The sequence below is a fragment of the Geotrypetes seraphini genome, chromosome 1, assembly GCF_902459505.1.
Source record: "Geotrypetes seraphini chromosome 1, aGeoSer1.1, whole genome shotgun sequence".
Lineage (NCBI taxonomy): Eukaryota > Metazoa > Chordata > Amphibia > Gymnophiona > Dermophiidae > Geotrypetes > Geotrypetes seraphini.
In genome coordinates this window covers 527,433,346-527,452,281 of record NC_047084.1, presented here as the reverse complement: position 1 = coordinate 527,452,281, position 18,936 = coordinate 527,433,346, and the positions used below count along the sequence as shown (strand labels likewise).

At 41.0% G+C, this 18,936-nt stretch overlaps 1 protein-coding gene across 4 annotated transcripts in view; it reads left to right on the top strand.

Annotated features, from left to right (window-relative positions):
- SRFBP1 (serum response factor binding protein 1) overlaps positions 1–17,703 on the top strand; it is a 142,226-nt gene extending 124,523 nt beyond the window's left edge. For all 4 annotated transcript variants that reach the window (XM_033929027.1, XM_033929028.1, XM_033929026.1 and 1 more), the window contains 4 exons: positions 5,058–5,139; positions 8,319–9,102; positions 9,606–9,643; positions 17,475–17,703. In XM_033929027.1, coding sequence (XP_033784918.1) covers positions 5,058–5,139; positions 8,319–9,102; positions 9,606–9,643; positions 17,475–17,659 — 1,089 coding nt within the window. In that variant the 3' untranslated portion in view covers positions 17,660–17,703. The remainder of the gene's footprint in view (positions 1–5,057; positions 5,140–8,318; positions 9,103–9,605; positions 9,644–17,474) is intronic.
- Positions 17,704–18,936: the final 1,233 nt, after the last annotated feature.

Below are 18,936 nucleotides of genomic sequence, written 5' to 3'. Positions count from 1 at the left end.
CCCCAGAGCATACCCTGAAGAAAGCCACAGCATGGTGGTTGAAACATTGATTTCTACTTGACAAGACAGAGCGAGACCCGGAAACTTGCAACAAGCACAATGCCAGCTGCGGAAACCCTGAGAGAACAAGTTTTTGTGTGTTTATTTTAAATATTTGTGGAAGAAGGAAGGATAACACAAGAACATAAGAATTGCCATCTCCGGATCAGACCCTGGGTCCATCAAGTCTGATGATCCGCACACGCGGAGGCCCCACCAGGTGTACCCTGGCATAGTTTTAGTCCCCATATCACTGTATGCTTCTCAAGGGAGATGTGCATCTAATTTACCCTTACCCATATCACTCTATGCCACTCTTAAGGAGATGTGCATCTAGTTTACCCTTAAATCCTAGAACGGTGGATTCTGCAATTATTTCCACTGGGAGAGCATTCCAGGTGTCCACCACTCGCTGCGTGAAACACAACTTCCTGATATTTGTCCTGGACCTGTCCCCCCTCAGCTTCAGTCTATGTCCACTTGTCCGTGTCACATTGGACATTGTAAATAACTGCTTTCCCTGCTCCATTTTGTTGAATCCTTTCAGTATTTTGAAAGTCTCGTTCAGATCCCCTCGCAGTCTCCTCTTCTCAAGGAGGAACTTGATTTGAATAATCCCTAGACAAGATTTTTGCCAACTAAGTAAGGAAAAAATATTAGGCCACAACATAGGAAGTAAGCCAGGCTGAAGAAATTTATCAATATATTTACACACTCTTTCCAGTAATGAATCGCAAGTAGACAATATAGAATAACAAGGGGTCAGACCAGATCTTTATGTATTTTATAGAGAAGATAAAACACGAGGGATAAAGCATGGGGAACCTTAAAAAAAATAAAAGCTATAATTCAAAAATTGATATTCTAGAGCTATAAGGAATCTTTTTATCTTACCCTCCAGGGTTAACTGTTCACTTGACTGAGTAACCACATCAGAAGGATCACTTGACAATTGCACATAATTAGTAGTGTCGGATAATTGTCAATGTCACTTCCAGATATTTATTCTTAGTCAAAGGACCACAGTTCCTCTCTTATCTGCATACTGTATAATTATAGTGTCATCCTAAGTCAAAGCTCTCAAAGCCCTCTTTTCTGCAAGAGTTATTGTATCAATGCTGACCGGGATTTGATCCCAATTTCACTGCTTCTCTCAAAATCATCTACTTCAATGTGTATAGGATGGGATCAATAGGACCCAGGGGAATCCATGTAGACCATTCTCTTGCCACTGAGCGTTCAGATATAGAAGTCCAAAACAAAAGAGGTAGAAAACTGTGGAGTCTGATGATCTTGATGTGATGTTTATTAAAAATGCAATAAAAATAATGCAATCTCCACTTCACTGAGTGACTGACATATAGTAGAATATTGACCCAACATGGCTAACAGTAGCCTTCCTCAGGGGTCCTGAAGGTATAACAATAAATAGGATTTAAAATGATGCTATAGTATGGTAGGCTGAGTGTGATCATGAGATAGTGACCTTGGTTTAAATACACACTCAGTAAGAAGGTATTTATTGGTGATGTGCACAAAAAAATTGTGTCACTGGATCTATGAGACATAGTGCTATAATGTGATGGCTGATTATGAAATAGTGATCACAGGGTAAGTACTATATCAGTGAGAGTACGTATGAGAGAACGTAAAGATCTCGGGATAAATAAATGAAATACATGAGGTGAGACCTGGAAAAATGAGGCTGGTGAACAGATATCGGAACATGTGGCTCAAACATTGATGTGACTGAGGTGTGAGAACATGAGAGGATGAAGATGGCCCAATACATATCGGGTCATTGTACACTTGATGGTGTGAGAAGGTGGATGCAAAATAAGATATATATAAAACCCTACAAATAATAAAACCTATGAGCTAAAAAAATATAGAACATTGTAAGCCACAGACAAATAAAAATCAAAGTAAAAAATATATACTAAATAAACATATATATAATATAACATATCTTGCATCACTACTTTTCTGTGACTCACCCTGTATATATTGATATTAGATTCCTAGTATGTTTCGAGTTAGAATAAAAACTTGTATCGAAAAATTTATACTGAAACTATGACAAATTGTAACCTGTTAACTGTATACTATGGGGCTCATAATCGAAAGAGAAAAGCGTCCAAAAACCGGCCTAAGTCGGCTCTTGGACTAACATTTCTCAAATACGTTCATGTGCCAATACTAAAAACGGATTTTGGACGTATTTCTAAACGACCTAGGCCTTCATAGTGCCGCTGAACAACCAAAGCTAAAAGGGGTGTTTCGGGAGGATTGTCGAGGGCGGGGGTTGGGTGGGATGTGGGCCGGCTTAGACTTGGTTATACAGCATGGAATTTGGGCGTTGTAACTTAGACCTTGTAAAACATGGTCTAAGTCACAAAAACCCACCTAAACTCACCAGATAAGCACTGCAAACACATAAAACAGACCCCCCCCACACACTACCCCAGTGATCAATGACCCCCCCCACACCCCATAAAAATATTAATCACACCTTTAAAATTCAGCCTCCAGACCATCACCTGGCCGCCTGGCATAGGAAAGCCTAGTCGTCCAACACAGAGGCAGCTTAAGTCGTCTTGGGGTGTGGATTAGGGACCCATAGAGAGGAGGACTCATGCCCATAAGCCCCTGTAATCACTGCATTGACACTTAAACATGTACACTCCCTTACACCCCCAAAACCCTTTTGTACTGGCATATAAGTGGCTCCTGCAGCCATAAGGGCTATTGGGGTGGTAGATAAGTGGGTCTAGGGGATTCTGGAGGTGGTTTGGGGGGTTTACCGTGACATATAAGGGAGATGTAGGGAGGAGAAGACTTGGCACCCTTTATGTGAAGTTCACAGCAATACCCTGTAAGGTACCTCCACTATTTAGGTGGCATGTCTGGTTGTGCAGACCATCACTTTGCAGACCCCTCCCACGTCCAACAGGGCTTGTTCTAGGCGTTTTGGACTTGGACAAAAAGTTTGACGGACATGTGGTATAAAGATGGATGATTTAGCGGCTTGGACGATCAGATCGTCAAGATGTATAATTAGACGATTTTCGAAACAAAACAAATTTTGGACATATTTTTCAAAAATGTGTCAGGCTGTTTTTTACTTTGTACGACTTGCGAGTTGGACCGCAAACAGATTTAGACGTCCCTTTCGATTACGCCCCTCCACATATGTTAAACTGTAACTTGTTCTGAACTCTTTGGGAGAAATGAGATAGAAAATAAATAAATTAAATAAATAAATAATATGAGCTGAAGAAAGGGGGGGTTGATCAATTGTTGTTAGAGTAGGAGAGAAGCACCAGTGAAGCAACTTGAAATTAAGTCAAGGCCCGCTCCATCATTAGTATTATGGCTAGATTTATAACTGCTGTCCCTGTAGCTAAGTTTGAATTAGTCAGCTAGCTTTGACTAATTCTAGTAGACTAATATCCCAAGTGAAAATCCTTTTAAAGGATACATACCTTTATGAGCAGTTAAATCTACCAGCACTGAGAAGCTAAGTGTTCATTGTGCCAATCTAGCTTCTTAACTCCCAAAACTGTGTAATAGAGAATGACACGGGGAAAAAATTTGTCCTTCTCACCACCCCGTCCCCGTGACTACTATCCCCGCAGCATCCTACAAGCCTCAGTACTGCAATATTTAGCTTATTCCTTCCTTATAAATCAAAGTTCTGGCTGCTGAGCTAGAGAGAGAGATGTTCTGCTGGCAGGGCTTTGTTTATAAAAAATTTTATAAACACAACTAATATACTACTTTATCCTAAAACAAAAAAAGAAAAGAAATATAAATTTTTTTTGTTGTCTGGTTTCTGCTCTCCTCATCTTCTCATTCAATTCCTTTCATCCACTGTCTGTCTTCTCTCTGTGTCTTCCATTTTCTCTGTTACTGTGCCTCTCCCTTCACCCTTCACCCCTCCCCTCCCCCATTGGTCTGGCACCCATCTTCTTCCCTGCACTCCCCCCATAGTCTGGCATCTCTGTCTTCTTCCCTTCCAGCGTCTTCTCCCTACTCTCTGTTCCCCATTTCCCTTCAGCGTCTTCTCCCTCATTTCCCTTCACCATCTTCCCCAAACTCTGTCTTCCCCATTTCCTTTCAGTGTCTTCCCCCCCACTCTGTTTTCCCCATTTCCCTTCAGCGTCTTCCCCCCACTCTGTTTTCCCCATTTCCCTTCAGCGTCTTCTCCCCACTATCTGTTCCCCATTTCCTTTCAGCGTCTGTTCCTCTCCACCCCCCTTCAGTGTCTGTTCCTTTCCTACACCATCCTTCCCTCTCGCCACCTCACTGCCCTTCAGCACCCCTTGCATGGCCCCCTTCCTACCTACTCAAATCTATCTCTCTCCCTCCCCCTTACCTTCACGGTGCGTTTTAAGATTGAGTAACTTGTTCAAAGCTATCGGAGCCTGCAAGCAGTAGTGTGCGGCGGTGGATGGCCTTGTTCCCGTACCCACAGTGAACACTCCCCCCCCACAACCGTTTCGGCAGGTTAGCCGCAGGTAACAACCACCATGTCATTCTCTACTGGGTAACTAGATCATTTAAAAACTGGAATCAAAGTGCCTAGAGTATAAACCACAAATTCAAAAATCTTTCTTCATTCTGTTGTTCTTGCCATGTGTTGTCACCATCAGCGAGCCATTTAACATCCCTATGCTCAAACCACAACCTCAAGCTCTTCTAGCACATGAAAAGGCTCACAGAACACTGTATGAGCCTATTCACAGGCTAGAAGAGCTTGAGATTGTGGCTTGAGCATGGGGATGTTAAATGGCTCGGTGATGGTGATAACATATGGCAAGGACAAGGGAATGAAGAAGGGTTTTTGAATTTGCACTTTACTTTAGCTGGCTGGCTCAGAGCTGCTGTGTTTAATTTCACTTAATCTGGCTTTGCACCACTTGTATAATTAGTGATGCGGCAGTTCAGCATTATTGATTGGCTTTTTTAATGTCTTGCTTGCATTCTGTTCATCTTTTGCCATTTGTTCTCTGCAGCCAGGTAGCAGCATAGATGATCGAGCTATTGCAAGGCTAGCAACACATCCACTGTTAAAGAAAAAAATTGCTGACCTTAAAGGTATGAAGTCCAGAGTTAAATCTACTGATCCTTTTCCAGGAAAAATATAAATTGAACTCGTATAATGTGTTGGGAAGGTAATCAAATAAATTTAGGCCTGCTATAGCAGCACCTAAGTTTGGCTGACCAAATTAAGGGCTTGATTCACAAAACAAACCGATCGTGTACTGATCGGTTTTCGACCCCTTAGCGACCCCGGCCCGATTCACTTACCTCTCTGCCGACCATCCTCTGATCCGCGCATGCAAATGAGGGCAACAGCATGTAAAGAGGCATTCAATAAACAAAACCCTGCAACACCAACTGGCCGATCAAAAAAAAGCGACTGCTGAGGACCAGTCGCTAAAGCCCTTTGCGACTGCCCTGCCTTCTGCCGCCCTGCTTTCTAACCTGTCAGCTCCGATCTCCTGCAGCCTGGAACGTGCCTGACTGCCTGCCCCGAACCCCCTGCCTGCCTGCCCGATTCTCCGACCCTTGCCCGCACTGGAGATTTCCAATGAACTTGTGGAGATGCGGAAACGAGCTGAATGCCACCCTTCTCTGCCCCGACTCTCCTGCTCTCTGCGGTTCTTCCCCACAGTGCAAGCCTGTGGTTTTAAAGCGGGGCTGCACGCCACAGTGCAGCGCCAGCTTTAAGTCCACGGGCTCGCATTGAAGGGAAGGAGGGAAGACCCTGCCGCCAGCAGATAGGAGCAAGAGAGTCGTGCCCTGAACTTGCCTGCCCCGACTGCCTGTGCAAGCCCGTGGTTTTAACCCGAAGCGGGTTAAACCCACAGGCTTGATGAAGGTTTTTTTTTTTTAAGTTATGGCTCGGACAGGTCCACGCATGCGTGATCCATGCAGGCAGATGGGAGCGTTCCTCCAATTGCCCCCATCTGCATATTTTAGGTTCTTGAATTCGTCGGACCTGCCCAAATCGGAAACAGATTGTTCCGATTCGAGCAGGTTAGTGAATCTAGCCCTAAGTTGTTAGCACAGAAAAGCAGTACTAGCTCTCTCTCTCTCCCCCCTCAAATTAACCCTTTCCCCTATCCCTGCCCAACATATTTGTATCTAAATTTTTAGAACAACAAAAAAGAAGAGACAAAGCCTCGAAATACTATGCAGGAAACAGCAAAAAGAGGCAAGGGAGATGTCGCTACCACCATTTGGATACAAGTCTTTTATTTGAAAATAAAATCGCTAAACCAAACAAAGTCCCAACCAGGAACCCAGTTTCGGCCACAGAGTCACCTTCAGGGGACGCGTCGGTTTGTCTGCTGCACAAATGATTGGTTTGTAGCAACATCTCCCTTGCCTCTTTTTGCTGTTTCCTAGCTAAATTTTTAGTTACGTCACCCTGTCTGTTTTGAAAGATCTGCTCCGGCTATTAAGGGGCTCGTTAACTAAAGTTTGGTAAAATGTGGGCCTAACACATTCTAATGCAGGAGTTGCCTGTGTGCTGAGCCCAGATGTACCAGATGTGCCACAGCAAAAGAAAGTGGTAAATGACTGATTGTCAATAGCAATAGGGATAACTTTATCAATGTCATAAGAATATAAGAATTGCCGCTGCTGGGTCAGACCAATGGTCCATCCTGCCCAGCAGTCCGCTCACGCGGCGGCCCCAAGGTCAAGACCAGTGCTCCAAATGAGTCCAGTCTCGCCAGTTTAGCATGAACTTGTCCAACTTTGTTTTGAAACCCTGGAGGGTGTTTTCCCCAATAACAGACTCCGGAAGAGCGTTCCGGTTTTCTACCACTCTCTGGGTGAAGAAAAATTTCCTTACGTTTGTACGGAATCTATCCCCTTTCAACTTTAAAGAGTGTCCTCTCGTTCTCCTTACCTTGGAGAGGGTGAACAGTCTGTCTTTCTCTACTAAGTCTATTCCTTTCACTATCTTGAATGTTTCGATCATGTCACCTCTCAGTCTCCTCTTCTCAAGGGAGAAGAGGCCCAGCTTCTCCAATCTCTCACTGTACGGCAACTCCTCCGTCCCCTTAACCATTTTAGTCGCTCTTCTCTGGACCCTTTCAAGCAGTACTCCAGGTAAGGGCGCACCATGGCCTGGTACAGCGGCATGATAACCTTCTCTGATCTGTTTGTGATCCTCTTCTTGATCATTCCTGGCATTCTGTTCGCCCTTTTCGCCGCCACAGCACATTGTGCAGATGGTTTCATGTCCAGTTTATGCTATAGCAGTTAGCTGCCCATGATGTCAACAGACTCCTAGTAACAACACTGTAACTGCAGCATAAAGTGGATGCTGCCAGGAGCAATAGAAAGCTATCTGTAATGTAAAAGGAAAGGGAATGCGACTTTGCTATACCACCGTTCAGTAGTTACAATCAAAGCGGTTTATATATTATATACAGGTACTTATTTTGTACCCAGAGCAGTGGAGTGTTAATCGACCTGCCCAGAGTCACAAGAAGCTGCAGTGGGAATTTAACCCAGTTCTCCAGGATTCACTTGTGTTTTAAAATTTCATTTCCAGTAAGCCTAACACATTCATGTTCCCCTGGTCGATTAGCTGCCTCAATTTACAAAGGCGAACGCTTCCTTTTAGTTTTACCCTGATCTGTTCAGGTGGTGTTACTCTGGGGCTCATTTTCAAAGTGCTTAAGGCGCATAAAGTACCATAGAAACGTATGATATGGGTAACATCTCTAGGAGGAGTGGTTTTTTTCCGTCAATTTCTTTGTAAATGTGTAGTAACATTAGATTCTAATAGATATATTTACTTTGACCTTTCTCAGCTTGAGAGATTACTGATTGAAAAAGAAGCTTCTGGTAAGGGGTAGAGATGGTAGTGGATATGCTCAAATAATAGAAATGAGTAGAAGAATAATGGGTTGGTTATTTTCCTTAAGCTTGTATAAATAATAATTCAAATTCAAGTTGTCTTCTCTTGTTAATGTGGACTATAAATTCCATTATTTTATTTCATTTGAAATATATAATGAAGAAAATAAATACTAAAAAAAAGAAACCTATGGTACTTTGTGTGTCTGAGTGCTTTGAAAATGAGTCCCTATATCATCTGTATCCTGGAATGGACTGTTAAGAATCATGCTCTATAAAAATTATAGCATGTTTTGTAGACTAATGGATTAGTAATGTAGAAAATATAACTCGTGACATGACACGTTCTTTATAATCTGATTTTTTTTTTTTTTTTTTTAATTGTATACCTGTAGCTGCTGTAAAGGCCTTTAAAGATGCAAGACAGAGGCAATCAACAGTTCAGCAGTCCGGGGAGCCAAATTCCACCAAAGTTTCAGATCAGCAAGACATGGCACAAAACTATAGCAGCGACAATCAGAAAGAGAGAAAGCCAAATGACAATAAAAGAGCAAAAATGGATGCACAACGGAACATTGGCATGAATAAGAAAATGCCAAACATGGACATTCAAGACCAGAAATTTCTAGAGAAAGAACCCACATCCATTCCAAATGACATGTCTGCACAAGCTACTGAAAGTCAGATGCCAGTTCAGACTGAACCGGAGGAGAAAGGACCAGCCACTCAGAAGCAGCAGAAAATTGCCTTACCAAGCAGATTAGAAACATGGAAAGAAACGGGGAGCGATAGTGAAGATTCTGATGGAGAAGAGCGAGAGTACTTTGATGACAGCACAGAGGAAAGATTTTTTAAGCAGTCATCTGGTCCTGATGACAGTGACAGCAATGATGACTTCTTCATAGGCAGAGTTAGGCAAACCAAGAAAAAGAAGGCAAATAGCAATGCTTCTTCAGCGCAAGCAAAAGAAGACCAAATATTAAAATCCTTCGCAAGCGAAGAAGGAAAAGGAGATCAAATATTGAAATCCTTGGCAAATGAAGTAAAAAACTTTGGTAGTCAGAGGATGCTCCGGGAGGAGCCGAAACAAAGCAAAATTAGTGGTAAAGCAGCAAAACTGGAATCGGTATTTTGCAGTTCGTTGTTTGAATCAAAGCAAATATCTACATCCAAGCAAAGGTGAGGGTTTGTTCTTGTCTGAAACAGTATAAGATCTGGTCATTTTTGTAGCACTAATTACCTCCATACAGGCATTCCATTTGATATTGGATTCAAGCCTAAAACTTTAGCCATATACTCGTATTAGTTAAGTATAGCAGGTTTGTTATATCCTTAATCATTTAAAACCGAATCAGTATTTTGGGATGAGCAGAACACAATTTGGCCAATATGTGGCAAAACACTTATAACCTGCTGCTGTCCAGATACGTTTATTAAAATTCTATGTCCCATGGAAGCTTACAACAGTTCTCTGCGGCTAACAATTAAAACATTTATTTGACAAAGGTAAGAAAGGAACTCTTATGACAAATAAGAAAGACCTATGCAGTCATACCTGCTTGGAGCCACAAATTGTGTGTGTGTGCGGTTTGTAAAAATATATATATCATGCATGTTATATGTGTAAAAATATGGTAATTAGTTCTTTCTAAATCTGGTAATTTTTATTCTCTTATTTTTAGAACTGTTACAGTACATCTCCACAAAAATAGAAAGACAGGTAGGTGCTGAAGCATGGTAGTGTTTTGTCTAAAAATCATTGATATGAAAATAGTTCAATCTCCCAATTCTAACAACTTTTAAGGGAGTACAGTAATATAGATACAAGATCCTTTATCCAAAATGCTCGGAACTAGAGACATTTTGGAATTTTGGGGTTTTGGAATGTGTCACTGGTAGCCGTAGCGATTCATCTGCGTTGCCTGCTGTGGCCCTGCAGACTTCTCTCTGCCGTCTCCTGCCTTGCTGACATTACTTCCTCTTTCCGTCCTGGCTGGACGCAGCAGAGAGAATGAACTGCAGTGAGTGACAAGTGCGAGTCAATGTGACCACCAGCAACACCTCAAAGGTACACCACTGTGAGGTAAGATGAAGGAACTGAACTGCTATCAGCATGGAGTGAAGTCTTTGAAGTGACTTTAGGGCCAGATTTCACTTCTGATGCTGAAGTGGGCTTTTTTTGTACCAAATAATGCAACCGTGTTACAAAAAAATTTTCAGTTTTGGAGCTTTTCGGTTTTTAGAATTTCAGATATATAATATTTTGTACCTGTACTAATTTTGTAAATTTCCACAGGTGCATACATTTTGCTGCATGAACTTTGTTAGATTTTCAAGTAAAAGTATGCACATGCCTTTACTTGGAGAGTTATCCCAGGAAAAGTGCCTGCATATATTTACACTTCCCCTTCCATATTCGCGGATTCAGCATTTGTGACTTCGGTTATTCATGAGTCTCTCCTCCCAGACCGCTCTACACCATACTTTTCAATCCTGGTGATCTAGTGGTGAAGCAGGGCAGGAGCGATCTTCCTATGTTCCTGCCCCGTGCAGAGCCGCAATAAAAAATGGTTGCCGTGAGTTTCCACAATCAGTGTGGAGATGTCCAGGTGGGTGAGAGTCGGGGGTGGTTCAGAGTCGACCCTAAAATTATTTGTGATTTTCTTATTCGCGAGGGGGCTGTGAACTTAACACCCGTGAATATGGAAGGGGTCGTGTATGCATACTAACTTGCAGAGATACTTTTTTGGAGGAATATTACACACATTTCAGAAAATATAAATAATTTGCATGTGAATCTAGTTGTACAAGTTAAGCATTCAGCAATCTATAGCAATGATTCTCAACCTTTCTTTTGTTGTGACACACTTAACAGACAATGTTCATGTGTGTGTGACCCACTAAACAGTAAAATTCACTGCTGAACAATAAAAAAAAAAAAAAAACCCTAACATATTTCATCATAGTTTTAACTATAATACAAGGGAAATATAAAATATTCTTCTTTTATTTTTGTATAAATCAGTTGATATTTTTCTTTTCCTCAAAGAAGTTTTTAAATTTCAATTTTTTATCAGAGAAATCTGGGATTGATGTGTTATGTACATTTTTCAATATAGGATTGCATGGAAGGCAAATCCATACTAAATTTACCATCAGCATCAAAAAAAGCATTTATCCATTCTAGAGTCTCTATAGAGCATAGGATATTTCCCATTTAACAGTTTGCCTTTATAAAACAAATGTATTTTCAAATTTGAGTATCACCTCAGTAACAGCACTATACAATTCCTCCTCTTCCAGTTATTGTGATTAACGCAAAGCCCTGAAAACATGCTACTCAAAACTATTTAGCTAACAGAACATATGGACAGCAGACCTGCAACATTTACATTTGGGACTGATCACAGCAGTTATCACTGGAGGTAGTGGGGAAGCAGAAATAGGGACCAATTATGGAGATTTCAGTTACTTGACTCTTTGGACCCTCTGGTCTCCCCAGCTTATAGGTAAAAATGTTTGTTAAAGAAAGCACCGGCTTGCTTTCAGTACCAGGTGTTTAGCAACAGGCCAGTATGTCCTGACACACTGGTTGAAAACCACTGCTCTATAGTAATCGAAATTGCATAAACAAAAAAAAATTTTTTTTTTAAACTGCTGGTTTCCCTGTTAATGGAAATATTTAGATAGCATGGTAATGGGCTTGATAGACTTTTGGTCTGACTTAGTATGGCAGTTTTTTGTGAAAGAATTCCAGGCAATTTAGTATGTTTACATTCGATCAAAACTGAGTTGCTCAAAGATTCTTAACTTTGAACTTTTCTTCTTTTATCGCACAAAATCCATTCAACATCCAAAGCTGATTTGTTTTAGAAGAAAACAAGAAAATTCAGTTGGGAGTTAAGAATCTTTAAGCTGCTTGTGTTTGGGTTTTTGGAGGTTTTTTTTTACTTGCCTGGATGGCAGAGTGGACACATTTGGGAGAAATGCTCAAAGCCATTTCCAGGGATGCTCATAATATGCTGATTGCCATGCCTTTATTAAAATCGCTTGCTCTATGTATGGATAAAAGTACATATTTGCCGAGTGATGTTTCCATATACTTTTAAGTATAAAAAAGCCCAGAAAAAATATGTATAAAGAGGGGTCAATCTCATATACCAGTCTTTCTTTGCACATGCAAATCTACTCTTCAGATGAAGAATGATTAAGTTTAAATTTAAATGTGGTTTACACAGGATGACTAATCAGTTCATGGGAACTTCCTTGCAATTTCATAAGGAGTTCACCTGGGTATATCATCGACGCATGAGCGCCATAGCGCCCTACAGGATTTTACCCACAAACATCACCTTCCGTCAACCTGGAAACCTTTTAAGTGCTTTTTTATGTAAAATAAATAAATAATAAAGTGTCATGTGCAAATCTAGAATCAAAGAAATCATCAATGTCCAATGAAGATCGTTCAGATACAACAGTTCTTGTTGATAGCAGTGTTCTCTACTGATTAAAATGTAAAGGAGAATTTAGCTTTCATATGTTCGCAAGGAGTCCAAGCTTTTTCTTTTAGGGGATGCCTCAGCCGAATGTCCTCAGGAGAAATGTCAGGGGCACAACCCAGTACATGTAAATATATCCTTATCTTCTCGCTGCGGCTTTTATCCACTGTAAGGGGAGACTTTGTGTGGCTATGGTGTATGAAGTGATTATTATGTCCTGAAGGGGTTTTCCTATAATGTGTACAAATTGGCCCCTATGATTGTAAAAAGTATACACTTTGCATCAGTAGTGAAATCCACTGGTGAGCCTCTCTCAACTACCCACTTTGGGGTGACGGGACTAAATCACGCGAGACAACGGCGCGCCGACAACTGAGCGCAAGGTTGACGGCGCGCCGAAGAAAAGCACTATTTTAAAGGGCTCCGACGGGGGGTGTTGGGGGGAACCACCCCACTTTACTTAACAGACATTATGCTGGCGTTGTGGGGGGTTTGGGGGGTTGTAACCCCCCACATTATACTTAAAACTGAATTTTTCCCCTAAAAAACAGGCAAAAAGTTCGGTTTCAAGTATAACGAGGGGGGTTACAACCCCCCAAACCCCCCACAACGCCAGCGCAATGTCTGTTAAGTAAAATAGGGGGGTTCCCCACCAACACCCCCCGTCGGAACCCTTTAAAATAGTGCTTTTCTTCGGCACGCCGTCAATCTTGCGCTCAGTTGTCTGCGCACCATTGTCTCACGCGATTTTGTCTATGAACCCACTTTGGGTTTAGCTGCCCCCCCCCAAAAAAAAAAAAAAAAAAGCTGTGGCACCTGCTGTTATGGCTGACAGGGATTCCTAAGCCAATCTCAGCTCTCCACCAGCAGCCTGGGTCGGTAATATTCCCCTCCCCCTCTTACACGCGCACACACACACACACACACACAAAAACTGGGGGAGAAAGGGAGATGGGGCAGTAGCTATGGCGCCAGTGGATGTCCTGTTCCACTGGCAGGTCTGAGAGATTCCCCCACAGTTCAGGCATTTGAAGTCTGCAGGAGAGGGGGGAACAGCAAGCAGGACAGAGGTAGAGAGCAGGGGAGCAGTGTAAAAAAATTTTCCTCCCTCCACTCCCCTCAAATTGAAGGTCTGATTGCTTTGCAGAGAGGAACCAATCTAGATCCAGGTCTAGCCTAATTGCAGAATAGTAACACCACAATGTCAACAAAGCTGGAAAAAGATTTTCAAGCTGTGCTTCTTTGGTCTTTGCACATTTTTAACAAGTCTGCTCCCCCTCCCCTTCACCTAGATTGTGAATGGAAAAATGCTTTTGACATTTTGCGTGCTAGTACCCTTTTCTGCCCCCACTCTTTCCCCCAGCTGCTTTATATTGCTAGTGGATCAATGGCCTTTTCTGTAATTGAACAGTACAGTGGTCTGAGGCAACCCAGAAAGGAAAATATACAGAGTAATTGGTTTATTTATTTATTTATTTTTTAGCATAATTTAACTGGCACAATTTTTCTGTCAAGTGTGCAGCTTAATGCACACTTTGGGATTAGTAGGATACTGGTTCAAAAGGCCTATGAAAACAGAGAGAGAGACCACCAAAGAGAAGCCATTACACTGATATGCGGAAATATAAATGAAGAGAAACTGCCACATATGCGATTGTAGCCGTGATGACGTGTTACAGCAACACACTTAGGAAAGCTTATTGTCTCTCTGAGTGTAGTTTTGTAAATAATTTTTTAATGCATATATGCTAGTATAGGCAAGTAAAATGCCTTTTATAAAAGTACCATCATGTACAAGAATGCACATACTGGTACCTAATCTGGTATAGGTGTGTTTGGGGGTAGATTTTGGGCATAGTGTAAACAGTCTTCATTTACACGTAATCTTTATTTTTTTTTTAAAAACAGAGTTTGTACATTAACACCAGCTTCTGAGGCTCCATTATAACTGCAATATCTGTAGCTTTTATGGAGTGATTTTATAAAGATGTATAGGCACCTGCTTGACCTCTCATCCTAGCTGACCTTTTATAAAATTATTCTTCATGTGTTAGGTTTTGGTTTTTAGATTTACTCACTTGCCTTTCTGGATTTGAGCTGAAGGCAAGAGACATTCAGGTACAGTAAGGATTTCTGCGACTCAAAGAGAGCATTGCAATCTAAGAGCTAGATGCACTAAACAGGATCGGTAAGACCGCATGAGTCTGCTCCAATCCGATTTTTGGCCAATTCTAGAAGAGCTATTGATGAACTAAAAATTTTGCACGCAAAAGATTTGCGCAGAGGTTCATCGTAATCCTCGTCTATCTCATCCAATTGATCACTGTGAGAACGACTCACACATGTGCAATGCTGGCAGGGGAAGCCTCATGCCACAACGCAGCAATCCTCACTCACAGGATCAAAATATAGGATGGCAACAAGGTTCCCAAAGTCATTTACATCAATACACAAATCCAGTGCAGATGTTTTGACTTGGCTTATATCATTGCCTCCTTTGTCAAATGCAGCTTAATTATTTACTTCTGTATTATTTCTTCAGAAAAACTAAAAGACCGCATGGTTTCTTTTTTACTTAAAGTTTTTTAATGCAGTGGCTCTAGCATGCCCCGACGGGACCCGTTTCGCCCATAAGGGCTTTCTCAAGGGTTCATAGAGGAGCTCTTTACTAGCGTCCTTCCTTGTTTGGGGTTAGAAAAAAAAACTGTTTTGGGTTTTTTTTGTTTTGTTTTTCTCTAGCCCCAAACGAGGAAGGACGCTAGTAAAGAGCTCCTCTATGAACCCTTGAGAAAGCCCTTATGGGCGAAACGGGTCCCTTCGGGGCATGCTAGAGACACTGCATTAAAAAATGATAAAAAAGAAACCATGTGGTCTTTTAGTTTTTCTGAAGAAATAATACAGAAGTAAATAATTAAGCTGCATTTGACAAAGGAGGCAATGATATAAGCCAAGTCCCATACTTTTCTGGCCCCTCCCACATCCAAAAGGTCTTTTTCTAGGTGTTTTTGACTTGGACAAATTTTTGGACGAAAATGGGGTATTAAGATGACGACTTGGCGGTCTGGACGATCAGACGGCTGGACGTACAGTTGGACAATTTTCAAAAAAATATATGCTGGATGTATTTTTTGAAAATGGACCTTTTCCCGTGTCTGACTTTGGACGACTTGTGAGTTAGGCCAAAAAGGATTTAAACATTTCTTATGCTCCTCCACGTGTTTATTTTCTTTGTAGATTATTAGCTAGACAGATTAAATTTATGCCTATATTTTACATCAAGCTTGCACAAGTTTTGTATTTGAAGTCGGATGACAGCGGCTACCTCGGGAGACCCTTGATAAAGCGTAAATACGCGAAACATGTCGGGTCTGGCTCCCAGGTTGGTGGACGCAGAGATAAGTACACAGTATTATAAATAAGTAAATAAAAAGAGAATGGTACATAGAACTTTAAACGCACATTGAAATATATTTAAAATTATTAATGCTTAAAATATTTACGAATGCGGAATAGCCAATGATGAAGGTTACCACGTAAATCTCCCCGCAAACTGTAAAGCGGTGGAGTGGTGGGACTGAGGCTTCCACATACAGTTATTGAAGAATTTTTTAAGAGGTTTTGAATATCTAGTCCTTGCTTGGTAGTACACTACTTCATTATTTGGACTGATATATAAGTTAAGATACTAGAGCCATTTATTGATATATTTTACATCAGACAGATCTAATGTAAATGCTTGCACTCAGATTGGTTGAGATTGCTTGTTTTATATTTTATAATGTGTGTCCTGCCCATGTGAATGCTGACCTTCAAAGTATGCACCTTCAAATAATCACATGTATGTATAGAATAGTACATAGCTGGAAAATAGTCTGGTATGTGGCCACATACATGCACATGTGATTACACCTCTCCCTCCGTATTCGCGGTTTCAGCATTCGTGGTTTCGATTATTCACGGTTTTTAGCTTGTTGGCTCCTTCCCCCCCCCCCCAAATTACATCATCTTGCATAGAGAAATCGCTGATTACAAGCGTTTATAGAGAAAATCGCTGAATCCCAGCACTTTGTTCACTGTGTTTTGCCACTCCTTCAGAAACAGGCCAGGTCTTCCACCATGTTATTCGCGGTTTCACCATATTCACAATGTGGTGTGTTTTTTTTGGGGGGGGAGAGGTTAAATCTTTATTCATTTTTAAAACTTTCAACAAGTGTAACATAAGATACAATCATTTTATACTTTAGCATCACTTAATGTACCATCAAAATTAACTCACATCAAATATCCCTCCCCCCTTATATCCAACAATTGTACTTAAGCATAATAAATCATAAAATATTCCCTCCCTCCTTCCCCATCCTAGACGTGTATGAACAAAGGGAGAAAATAATATTCATTCTGTACAATATTTTGTTAATGGCTCCCAAACATCCCTAAATTTCTTAAAATGCCCCTGCTGTATGGCTATTACCTGTTCCATTTTAAAAATTTGGCATAATGAATTCCACCCAAAATTATAATTCAGCCAATCCCAATTTTTCCAATTTTTCATAATTTGCTGTATGGCAACCCCTGTCATGATGAGCATATTATTATTATTATTAGAAGAGATTTGACTCTTGGCTCTCATGGAAATACCAAATAACACAGTGTCATATGGTAATGCCACCGGATTTTCCAGTAGATTATTCACTTGGCCCCAAATGGATTTCTAAAAACTAAGTATCAATGGACAATAGAATAGTAAATGATCTAATGTCCCAGCTTCGAGATGGCATATTCACAATGGTTTTTAATAGAAAACAGCAAATAACATTAAAAAGTTATTTGCGGTTTTTCAGTATTTGCGGTTCTGTTAATCCCCTATCACAGCAAATATGGAGGGAGAAGTGAATACCACCATTTACATGTATTCTCAATATCTAGATTTGGGTAGCTCCTTATAGAATTACCCCCAAACTTCTAATGATTGTAATTAAGGCATACAAAGGGAAGTCGGTCATGAGTTTCAGTGTATTCACAAAATAACAGTTCATCTTTGTTTCTGGCCAGCTTCTCTCCAGCAGCACAAACCACAGATTACAAAGCAACAGCCCAGTAAAGGAATGGTTGTAAAGCAGGAGTGCAGAAGAGAGCAGCCGCTCCATCCTTCCTGGGAAGCAAGCAGGAGACGCAAGGAACAGCTTTCTCAAATTACAGTATTTCAAGGCAAAAAGATCACATTTGCTGATGAATGAGTCTATTTTATTGTACTGATTAAAATAAATGGTTGATATTTCAATGCAGTCTGTTGTCTTTGGACTGGGGGAAAGTTGGCTTCAGGCTGAACTGTTATCTCCTCTCTAAATTACTGCAAACCTAAATTTGCCCAGATTAGAACAGCACAGACTAGTTCCTCACACAAATATTCATTATAGGTTAGTGTACATAAATCAAAATATTTCTCTATGACTAGGTTGTACGATAAGAATGTGTTGTGTTGACAGCGTGAGTTACAGAGAACAAAATTGAGAATATCATTAAAGGGACTGGGACTTTTATACCGCTTTTTTGTAATTTTACAACCATACTCAAAATAGTTTACATACAGATACTTCTTGCATTTTCCCTGTCTTTCCTGGTGGGCTCACTATTGTACCTGGGGCAGTGGAGGTCACAGGGAGCAGTGTGGGGCTTGAACCCACAACCTCAGGGTGCTGAGGCTGTAGCTCTAACCACTACGCCACACTCTCCTTGGTGTGACTTCACCTTGGGTTCTATGCAGTCCTGGTTGATTCCATCTCAAAAAAGGTATTTTGGTTGTACCACAGAAAAATAGTATAAAAGTCCCAGGCCCTGAATATGTATACCCTAGAGGAAAGGAGAGACGGGGGGATATGATTCAGACGTTCAAATACTTGAAGGGTATTAACGTAGAACAAAATCTTTTCTAGAGAAAGGAAAATGGTAAAACCAGAGGACATAATTTGAGGTTGAGGGGTGGTAGATTCAGGGGCAATGTTAGGAAATTCTACTTTACGGAGAGGGTGGTGGATGCCTGGAATGCGCTCCCGAGAGAGGTGGTGGAGAGTAAAACTGTGACTGAGTTCAAAGAAGCGTGGGATGAACACAGAAGATTTAGAATCAGAAAATAATATTAAATATTGAACTAGGCCAGTTACTGGGCAGACTTGCACGGTCTGTGTCTGTGTATGGCCGTTTGATGGAGGATGGGCAGGGGAGGGCTTCAATGGCTGGGAGGGTGTAGATGGGCTAGAGTAAGTCTTAACAGAGATTTTGGCAGTTGGTACCCAAGCACAGTACCGGGTAAAGCTTTGGATTCTTGCCCAGAAATAGCTAAGAAGAAAAAATTAAAAAAAAAAAAATTTAAATTGAATCAGGTTGGGCAGACTGGATGGACCATTCGGGTCTTTATCTGCCGTCATCTACTATGTTACTAAAAATATAACTAGCTTCAGAGAAAAGATACAAATATGATAAAGGGTATGTAGCACTGTCCTTATGAAGAAAGTTT